Source organism: Aquarana catesbeiana, linkage group LG07 (assembly GCF_042186555.1).
Source record: "Aquarana catesbeiana isolate 2022-GZ linkage group LG07, ASM4218655v1, whole genome shotgun sequence".
Taxonomy (NCBI): Eukaryota; Metazoa; Chordata; class Amphibia; order Anura; family Ranidae; genus Aquarana; species Aquarana catesbeiana.
In genome coordinates this window covers 5,188,106-5,199,378 of record NC_133330.1, presented here as the reverse complement: position 1 = coordinate 5,199,378, position 11,273 = coordinate 5,188,106, and the positions used below count along the sequence as shown (strand labels likewise).

Sequence of the window (11,273 nt, the reverse complement as noted above, 5' to 3'; positions counted from 1 at the left end):
TTTTATCGGCGGCGGGAGAGGGCCCCCCTCCCTCCATGCTCCAGTGCCCTCCGCCGCTTACCGGAGCCGTCGGTAGGGGCAGAGTCGATCTGGTTCTTCTCCCTGTTAGGCATGGAGATGAGTTAGGGGAAGATGGCCCCCACCCGTCTCCATATCATTGCAGGGCGGAAGCGACTTCAAAATGTCACTTCCACCCATAGCTCCTAAAGAGACATTTTTTTTTTCAAATGACATTTAATTATTATTATATATTTTTTTATTTTAGTGTAAATATGAGATCTGAAGTCTTTTTGACCCCAGATCTCATATTTAAGAGGTATTGTCATGCCTTTTTTCGATTACAAGGGATGTTTACATTCCTTGTAATAGGAAAAAAGAGGCACACTTTTTTTTAAAAAAAGAACAGTGTAAAAATAAAAAATAAAAGGTAAAATAAATAAGAAAAAAAATTTAAAAATGTTAATCGCTCCCCCATCCCGCCGACCTCGTGTGCAGAAGCGAACGCATAGGTGAGTAGCGCCTGCATATGAAAGTGTTCAAACCACACATGTGAGGTATCGCCGCAATCGCTAGAGCGAGAGCAATAATTCTAGCCCTAGACCTCCTCTGTAACTCAAAACAATAGAATTTTATAAACGTCGCCTATGGAGATTTTTAAGGGTAAAAGTTTGTCGCCATTCCACGAGCGAGCGCAATTTTGAAGCGTTACATGTTGGATATCAATTTACTCGGCGTAACATTATCTTTCACAATATAAAAAAAAATTGGATAACTTTACTGATGTCTTCATTTTTAACTCAAAAAAGTGTATTTTTCCAAAAAAAATGTGCTTGTAAGACCGCTGCGCAAATACGATGCGACAGAAAGTGTTGCAACGACCGCCATTTTATTTTCTAGGGTGTTAGAAAAAAATATATAATATTTGAGGGTTCTAAGTAATTTTCTAGCAAAAAAAAAATGTTTTTAACTTGTAAACACCAAATCGCAGAAAGAGGCTCAGTCCTTAAGTGGTTAAAGTGAAACCATAAAAATGAGAAATAACAATAAAAATGAAAAATTCCTTTAAATATAGTGCCTGGGGGGGTCCCATTAGTCGGCCTGTAATGTGGTACATCTGTTCCATGTATAGAGAATGCTGCAGCAATAATAACATTTATAAAGCCAAAAAAATTAAATTTTTCATTCAAGCTACATTTATTTGATAAACAATGGCTTGGGGAGCCAGTCTGGATTATGAGGCCACAATGTAGTGCACGGGGAACAAAATTAGAGATTTATTTTTTTGGATAAATTCTGGTGTCTCTTTTTCAGACTTTGGAGAGAAGTAACAGGTGCGGAAAAATTGGTCTTTGGGTATCGGTGGCGCCTTCACACCATAACCTATAGAGGTACTCTTGATGAAAGCAAAAATTGGCCTTGCTGTCAAAAATTGCAATGATACGCACCTGTCAAACAGGTGCGGAAAAATTGGACTTTGGGTGTCAGTGGCGCTTTCACATCGTATACCTATATAGGTACTTTTGATGAAAGCAAGAATTGGCCTTGCTGTCAAAAATTGCAATGATTTGGACCAGTAAAATTAGTTTTTGGGTGTCGGTGGTGCCTTCACACCATAACCCTATGCAGGTACTCTTGATGAAAGCAAGAATTTTCCTTGCTGTCAAAAATTGAAATGATATGCACCTGTCAAACAGGTGCACAAAAATTGGTCCTACAACAAAAGATTTCTTCCAGAACATCCACAAAGCTAGGCAGCCTAGACAGTCTTTCAGAGATTCAGGATCCAGGGAGCACTTAATCAGTGACATTGGCATCAGGGGCTTAATAGCTGCTGCCAATCCTGGACTGATTCATTTTGATAAATGTCAGCCGGTCCACGAAGTCTCTTATCTGTCACAAAACCTCCAGCAGTACTGAATGCCTGTTCGAAAAGCATGCTGGATGCAGGGCAGCCCAGCAGCTCTATTGCATACTGGGCAAGTTCTGGCCAGCTGTCTATTCTCATGACCCAGTGACCCATTGAATTATCAACTGGAAAGCTCTCCATATCTGTTTTTGCCCCTAGATAATCTCCCACCATATGATGAAGATGCTGCCAATGGGATGTGGTAGCTGACAGTCCCGAGGACTAAAAAAATTTTGAAAGGCATCACTGAGGTGGCCCCCTTCCCCACTGCTCGCTCCTCTCTTGACCAACAGAAGCCTCAAAACAAAGTTTTCCACCAAGCTGTAACCTACCAGAGTCGGGAAAGGCATTACATAAACTCCTCTTTAAGCCATCCTCAAGAGATTTCATCTTCTGCTTCCTCTGTGGAGATGGGATGAGTTCTGAGACTTTCCCCTTGTAACGGTGGTCAAGGAGGGTTGCCAACCAATAGTGATCCTTCTCCTTGATGCCACGTATTCTTGGGTCCTTTTGCAGGCTTTAAAGAATGAGGGAGCCCATGCTTCACAAGTTGTACATGCCATATGGAAGAATGATTTCATACCCCTGATGGAAACTTTGATATATTCCTTGCAATTTGGATTGAGTGGATGACGTTCAAAAAATCAGGTGTTTATGTGGACCTCCTCATTTCAAACTGCTCTCAGTAAACTTGGGTGAAATGCTCAGTAGATAATGACCTCCTAATTACAGATGGGTATGGTTGTATTTTTAGATTATTGTGTATTAGAATTGCAAAAATACCCCCCACCCCCCACATATCGTATTAACCCCCCTTCGTTTCCCCCCTTCTTCATGTCTCTTGCCTATTGAGTTACTTATTACTTACTTCTGATGCTTAATTTACTATAAGTCTGGTCTTCTTTGCAGCAGTAGGATTTATGTCTGTACTCGATTTTATGGACCGCAATTACCTGTCTTATCGTAATACACTCTTACCTTTACAATAAAAAAAAATAATTAAAAAAAAGAAATGCAAAAAAGTTTCAAACTTCCAAATGATGTTTTCAGCATGAATTCTGTATAAACTTTAAGTGATAATAAGACCTAATAAGTGCCTCGATGAGATCTTTGTTCCTCAGGCTGTAGATCAGAGGATTCAGCAAGGGGTTAATGAGTGCAGATATGACTGTGAACAGTTTGTTTAAATTGACCATATTGCTGGAATTTGGAACCAAATAAATAAAAATTAAAGATCCATAAAAGATGAAGACCACGGTGAGGTGTGATGAGCAGGTGGAGAATGCTTTCCGCTTTCCAGTCTTGCTATGGATTCTGAGGATGGTAATTAAAATATAGACATAGGGAAGAAAGGTCAAAATAACTACTCCTGATCCAAGACCAACACCGATTAGGAATACGGCCACTATGTTTATGAAGGGGTCAGTACATGTAATTTGATATAAGTGTGGAAGGTCACAAAAGAAGTTGTGGATAGAAGATGTTCTGCAGAAGGACAACCTGAGCAAAAATAAAGTATGAACCAAAGAGACAGAACATGCTACAACCCAGACCAGAGAGGCCACATGAACACGGACTCTCCAAGACATAATTAGCTTGTAATGTAAAGGGTGGCAGATGGCAAGGTAGCGGTCGTAGGACATAGCTGAGAGCAAGAAAAGTTCTGACCAACCAAAGGAGATGTAGAAAAAGACTTGGGATATACAGGCAGGAATGGATATTGATTGGCTTTTTGTGACCAAATCAAAGAGCATCCTTGGTGCCGTCACTGATGAATAGCAGATGTCCAGAAATGCCAAGTTTGCAAGAAAAAAATACATGGGGTTGTGCAGATGGTAGTCAGTGAGGACCAAGAAAAAAATAATAAGGTTTGTGATAAGAGTCATCAGATAGATCAGAAGAAAGAGCACAAAAAGTCCATTCATGGTCAGTGGATGGTCTGATAGACCCACAAGAATAAAAGAGGAAATCTTTGTCAAATTCCTCATATTACACATTTTTTTCTTTGTTTAAATATATCACTATAGAACTGTAATAAAATCATAGATCTGAGGATTTAATAATAGGAAAACATGTACGGTGTGTTCACACATTCTACTCAGATTTACATGTAAGTATTTTTAGCAATTCATATTTTATTCTTATATAAAATGTTGGTATTCCCTCAGGACCATCTGCTGTGTTGTAAAAACACAAAGCTGAAAGTCTCATTAAAGGTCTCTTAATTTGTAACACCTCGAGAGAGTCTTTTTCTATAATTGTGTACCGCCTTTAACATCTGAATTGAAGATACACTGAAAGTGTTTTTATATTTTTTGTCACCTCTTTTGCTTATTGGTTAGTGGACAGAGTGACCTAAAACACAATAAAAAGAACATTGCTTTCCTTTTAGCTTCCATCATTTTATAGTTACATTTTTATAAAGGTTGTTCATTTAAAACTTTTTTGGATTGCACAGTTTATAGCCCGTAAGGAGCTATAACCTTTAGGCTTGGGTGGGTACAAATTGTCCAGGGTCACCACAGTTTGCTAGCTAAACTGACCAAAATACAAAAACACAAAACGCAGGTAGCTGTCTTCCTGTAGAACATTGGATCTTCAGCTCTTTTTGGTGGCTAAAAATTTGCCAGTGGCACTTTAACTTGACTGCAGCACCAACAGGCCTTAAAGGAGAGACACAAGTCACAGGGAGGTGTCTATATAAAAATACATAGAATGTAGTCCTTAGGTATGGAGGGGTAAAAATTGGCAAGTGGCACCATAGTTTCAAGGCCGCACTGGCAGATCCAAATGTTTAGCCAGAGGTCATAGTCAGCAATCTTCCTAAACATACTTTAAAGAAGAATTGGCATAGTATATTTTTACAAAGTTACATCGGTCCAACTGTCAGGACACTACCTAGAACAGAGACTCACAAGTGCCAATATAAAGGCCAAGCACTTCTGCCAATATCCTTTGTAGTCATGGTAGTTTTCACAAAAACATGCACAGGTGCAATCTGTCTGTGCGAGTCGGTGCACGTGCATACCTATCCAATTCCAGAACTGGTGCCAAACACCCTTTTTAAAGAAAGAAGCAGTGACAAATGGTTGCCGGATGATCTTCAGCTTGTCGATGACCCTTGCCTCTGGCGCATCTTTGTAAATATTCTCACTTCCTGTTACTGACTCAGCTTGTCTCTGAATTGCCCCTCTACCTAACCTCTGATTGTGACCTCATCTCATTAAAGGATTCTGCTTCTTTTGATCAACCATCCATGACCCTAGCTTGGTTCCTGACTACTCTGCTGTCCTCACCTATCTGTCTCATCATGTATGACCCTGGCTCTGGCTCCTGACCATGCTGTCATCTCTTATTCTACTGATTAGTGTATGACCTCAGTCTGGATCCTGACCTTGACAATGCCACTCCAGTTCCTTCCCTGCTGGTGATATTCTGCACCACCTTCACCTCCTGTGTGGGTCAGCACTCCGTCAGCTGCCTCGCCTGACCTGCTCTTTCACAGTTTCCCTTACGTTTCAGCTGAGGTCCACACCCTCCTCCCTTAGAACAATACAGCTGATCACCTCCTGGAGCAGCTACCAGTGAACTGGTCTATCAGCACCTGTGTCCATTTGAGCCTTGCACTCCCTGTCATCACCACTGAGGGATAACATGTGCTTGTACCATAGCCACAAGGAAAGCTCGCTATTCATTTCTTTTCTACCAACCAGGTACATGACAGTATCATCCAGCCACATGGCAGCTACTTCCAACTGGAGGGTTGACTTCAAACTCTAACTGCTACCTCTGCATCACCTGTTCAGAGTCCACCAAGATCTTCCACTACAACAGCCTCAACCTCCCAGGGCAATTAGCCAGTAACCCCTACTTTGCTGATTCCATCGTAATGCAGAGTTACAACCCCTGAGTGGTATGTGGGAGATGAGTGGAAGTTCAGGGATTTTCATGCCAGCTGTACTCTGCATCCCCAGACTTTCTCGCTTGAATTGTACAGGTGGGGTTTATCATATCCCTTCTATTGGATGAACCAATATTGTGGCTACGGTTTGTACCAGTCTCACTTAACCTTTGGGTGACAGAATTCTTGCCGCTCAGATCCATTCTCGTGAAACCTTGTGACCGCTGCTTTGTCCCTGAGAATCTCCGCACTACCGTGCTCAGACTTACCATTTTCCCAAGGCTGCTGGCCACCCAGGGAAGAATCAACTCAGTTGGGCTATTTCCCAACAATTCTGGTGGCCCAGTCTATGCGCCGATGTAGCCACCTTCATAGCTGATTGCTCGGTGTGTGCTCAAAGTAAGATACCATGACACCTTCCAGTGGGCATCCTACAATCCATACCCAATGCAGAGAGGCCTTGGACTCACCTGTATATGGATTTTATTGTGGAGTTACCCAACTCTCAGGGCAACACAGTTATCCTTATGGTGGTTGATCGGTTCTCGAAAATGTCTCATTGTATTCCACTCAAGAAGTTGCCCACATCCAAAGAACTTGCTTCCATTTTTGCTCGGGAGATTTTTCGCTTACATGGGCTACCGAAGGTCATCATCTCGGACAGGGGTAGCCAGTTTGTGTCCAGGTTTTGGCGAGCCTTTTGTGCACAGTTGGAAATTCAGTTTTCCTTCTCCTCTGCGTATCACTGGCAGTCCAATGGGGCCGCAGAACAAGCCAATCAGTCCTTGGAGCAGTTTTTACATTGCTACAGTTCTGACCACCATAACAACTGGTCAGACCTATTACCTTGAACGGAGTTTGCTCACAATAGTGCTGTCAATACCGCTTCCCAATTGTCTCTATTCATGGCGAATTATGGTTTCCAACCATCCATGTTGCCTGACTCATTTGTTCCTCAGAGTATTCCTGTGCTGGAGGAGCATCTCTGTGGTCTTCGTTCCACTTGCGTACAGGTCCAAGAGTCCTTGCAAGATACTAATGATAGGTACAGACACCTTACTTACCGTGGATGCCTACCTGCCCCTTCCCACCAAGTTGGGGTCAGGCTCTGGCTGTCATCTTGCAACCTCCGACTCTGTGTTACCTCACTGAAGCGGGCACCATGGTTTATTGGGCCTTTCTGTATTCTCCGTAGGATCAACCCAGTGGTTTACACTTTAGACCTTCCTTCTAATATGCGTATTTCTAATGTATTTCATGTCTCCTTATTAAAACCTTTGGTATGCAACCGTTTCACCACCTCAGTACCACGTCCTCACCCAGTTTAAGTTGTGAACCATGAGGAGTGTGAAATACAATCTATCATTGATTCCCGTAGGTTCCGTGGGTGCATACAGTACCTGGTTCATTGGAAAGGGTACAGTCAGGAGGAAAGCTCTTGGGTCTCATCCTTGGACATACATGCTCCTGTCCTCCTCCTTGCTTTCCATAGACATTTTCCCCTCAAACCCAGTGGTCCTCTGAGGGGGAGGGGTAGTTGAGGAGGGGGTACTGTCAGGGATGGGCTCAGCCCTTTCTTCTCAGTGCTCTGTGCTCAGCTGTTGGTACTCTCTTCATTCCACAGTGACTCACCTGGTCTTCATTTCCCGCTCATCAGCTAGCCCTGCTGGCTATTTAAACTGAAATAAATCATAAAGCCTGTATCTACCGCTAAACTGATATTCAATAATTCACTAAAATAATTACACAACCAATCACCATATGAATACACATATGGCGCAGCCCACGTGGCCAAAAACTGCATGCACAAAAGGAAGGAGAAAGATCCTGCCAAGAAGGTCACATCTGCGGAACACCACGGTTGATTAAAAATATATTTTAATGTAGAAAAAGCACCATAATTGACAAACAGCAAAAACTCTACAAAAATTCCAGAGAAGATAGCCTTCAAACCTAAATAAATTAAAAAGACAAAGTTGCCTAGGGAAAGGTCGCAGCTGCGCTTGCATCCATTCAACCCAGCAGTCACACTTAAAACTGAACTTCAGAACTCAATGAACTAAATGCAATTTTCACACTGTACAGTCCAAAGGAGATTCCATGAGACCACTAATAATGGTGTGTAAATCCACTGGTATGGATGCAGGTGCTAAAAATGCAGATTCCGTGTTACAGGACTGCCCAGCATGGATGTATATTGGGTAATTAGTTCATACAAATACTTCCTACAGTCCTGGAGCTATGCTCATTGAAGGCATTTAGGCTGTGACTGCAGGCAATGCCTGATGGATCAGGCTGGTAATCACCAGAGTCAAGCACGGGAAGATCACCCTGGTACTTGAACGTTCCTTGAGGATAGTTCATCAAAAGGGAGGATGATGGGAAATTGGGAGGGCTTGGTACATGAGGAGGAGAAGAAAACAAAGCCGTTCTGTGTTACAGCATAGTAGCTTCTAATGACATCCTAGATTGTGCATATAGGAATACACTGACATCTCATCACCTCTGCCGTCTCCACTTGACCATCCACCTATCGCTCCCAGCTCCTTTATGCAGATTGCAGATAGACACTGAAGCGGTTCCAGAACATTGTACCAGATTTTTTTTATTATACAGGTTTACTTCTTTGGATTTACCAGTTTTATAACCTGGTAATCTTAAAGAATAACTCTAGCCTCTTTATCTACTTTATATAAGCCAGGAATCACCTCCACTAGCTCAGGTAACTCCATTCCTTTTTTTACTGAGCCAACAGGCTTTGGTATATTGTACATGTGTATTTGTTTTTGTATAGAACTTAAAGGAGAAGCCTTCTCCTTTCATTCTCTGGTAAATGTAGCATAAAGGCATCTCAAATAGTTTCCCCCATTAAAGAATTCTATGACTTGCCGTAGAACGGGATTCCCATAAGAATGTATGGTAAGTCTACTGTGCAATGCTGGCCTTGCAAGGGAATTTTCTGAGAGGATGCGGTGTGGTACCCAGTTGCCCAAGAGCAAATATTTCCATGGATCTCAGACAGGTAAGTGGAAAATTTGGAGGGCTTGCTGGTGAAGGGGGCCTTCAGTTAAACTTCATCTTTTCTAAAAGTACATTATCCTTTAATTAACATCTTCTAACTTGTAACTATGGATGAGCTGAATGTACCTGGGTTCAATTACGATGAGGTCTGATAAACTGTGCTGAAGTTCTGATCATTAATCCAAACCCAAAAAAAGTCAATGGGAGTGTCCTGGCCTTTTTTAATAGATAGGCATCCTCATATTGATTAGTGGTTCCAAATTAATAACTACTGCAGTAGGGAACAGACACAAAAGATACACTCCACATCTTTCCAAATAACTATTCTGCTTTATTATGATGCAATTGAAGGTTTTTATATACATGATTACGTAGGTATCACATTATTATTACAATTCTATGTTTATGGTAACAAGGGGCGTAACATAGGCAGGCTAATTCTAATCAGGACTTGAAAGAATGTAAATATTTACTGAAAACATTATTAGTGCTGTTTGCACAGTGAGGGCAGAGTGCAATACATACAAAATAGAATACAATAATATGCAGAACTTACAAATTTCCATTACAGTCTCCTCTCTCATCTTAATCTTTTTTTTTTCACTCAATAAATGTAAAATTACAAAATTGTTATCTTAATCTAAACTAATCCATTTTACAATTTTCCCAAAAACCTGGATTTCATTTCCAACCAAAGGTTGTCTAAACCAGTTACAATATATCTTTTTTAATAAATTGTTAAACTCATATCAGAAATGAATACTCAAATGATAATCTCAATATCACACCCTAATTATAATATCTATCCAGAGATATATGTCCTTAAATTAGGACATTTTACTTAATTTTACTTAACTTATCTTTTTTAAATGCACTGTTTCCACTATCAAAGGATATTCAATTTGTGTAATACACGGTTAAATGAAACCTTCATTTTTCCATGTTTGGAAAACAGATTCAAAAATAATTGTGATCACATTGTTTATCATTAGATTCATTAACCCGGCACATTTTGTTATAAATAAATTGGCATAGTGTCCTTCCAGCTTATCACTGATCTCTCATCCCAGCTACATTCTTTCATGAGAACACAAAGGAGGGGGTCACATCTGCATACATAACACACACAAGAGATAGAAGTAAAGGTTCCAGCATTCAAACACATACACAAATATCTCTCTAAAATCTTTTAAATTTTTCCCATTTGTAAACAACACATGCATATCATTTTCTCACTTTCTTTTAACTCTCTTTAATATATCCCTGCTTTAATTCTGCTTTCCTTATTTTGTTCTGATATCCTTTGCATCCCATGTATTGTAATCCCATACTTCACATACTCTAGCTTCTATGATTCTATGATCAGACGGGCAGCCATAGTGCTCATCCCATCTTCCCACTCTGACAACATATAAAGTATTCTGTATTAACTCTTTTTTCTTTGTTTTGACTTTACTAGTTGTAGTGCCTGACCCCAAATTCACCCCACAACTTAACATCAGAATGTCTCTTTCTGTCTAGTGTTAATTGTCACCCTTCATCCATCCTGCTCACATAGATAGCTCTTTCTCTAGCTGTTTACTCTGCATGATTCTTAGTCCCTGTGGATTTTAGTAACCCAGTTACCCATTGTGGATCCCTGTCCACTTTAATCATTAATCTAGGGGCTCAGTATAGGCGGAACGGCACCTTCGGTTCATATATAGCGCTCTTCTTGCACTGGGCATTTTTGAGGGTCTCTTACCCTTCATTCCCTTACTTAATTTATTGCCCATCATGACTGGTCAGTCTTCTCTACGTGTGCCTATACCCTCTTGCCTCTAAACTACTTGATCTAGTAGATGTACTACATATACCAGTGAACAGCACTATTCTTCCCTTTCTTATCTATAACACTCCGATGGACAATAGACAGTGACAACATAACATATAACCACCAATCAATACAGTTCGATTAAGGGGAGTAAAATAGGTACCCTTTGTCCCGAAAATGCCTTACCGATCAAGGAAGTCTGATAACTCAAATGTAAGCAAAAGGCTTACCTCAGCCGGCTGATTATCAGAAATTTCCAGATCATCTCAAGCTCTTTGTTTCGGATTCTCAGGGTCACCTGTAAATCCTCTCCTATGCAAAGCTCGCCATCTGTCCTGGCCATTTTATATATAGGCAACTCCTATCCTCATATTGATTAGTGGTTCCAAATTAATAACTACTGCAGTAGGGAACAGACACAAAAGATGCACTCCATACCTTTCCAAATAACTGTCCTGCTTTATTATGACGCAATTGAAGGTTTTTATACACATGATTACGTAGGTATCTCATTAATATTGCAATTGTACGTTGATGGTAACAAGGGGCGTTACATAGGCAGACTAATGCCCCGTACACACGGTCGGAAAATGTGTGATAGGACCTTGTTGTCGGAAATTCCGACCGTGTGT

General features: G+C 40.8%; 1 protein-coding gene across 1 annotated transcript; it reads right to left on the bottom strand.

Annotated features, from left to right (window-relative positions):
* Nucleotides 1-2,952: 2,952 nt before the first annotated feature.
* Nucleotides 2,953-4,275, bottom strand: LOC141102335 (olfactory receptor 1J2-like). The gene is made up of 2 exons (XM_073591292.1): nucleotides 4,262-4,275; nucleotides 2,953-3,927 (listed from the first exon to the last, which is right to left on the bottom strand). The coding sequence occupies exon 2, from the start codon at nucleotides 3,901-3,903 to the stop codon at nucleotides 2,953-2,955; it is 951 nt and encodes a 316-aa protein (XP_073447393.1). The 5' UTR covers nucleotides 3,904-3,927; nucleotides 4,262-4,275.
* Nucleotides 4,276-11,273: the final 6,998 nt, after the last annotated feature.

What these genes read in the sequence shown, in the direction of transcription:
- LOC141102335 (XM_073591292.1), bottom strand. Translation starts at nt 3,903, where the DNA reads ATGTGTAATATGAGGAATTTGACAAAGATTTCCTCTTTTATTCTTGTG.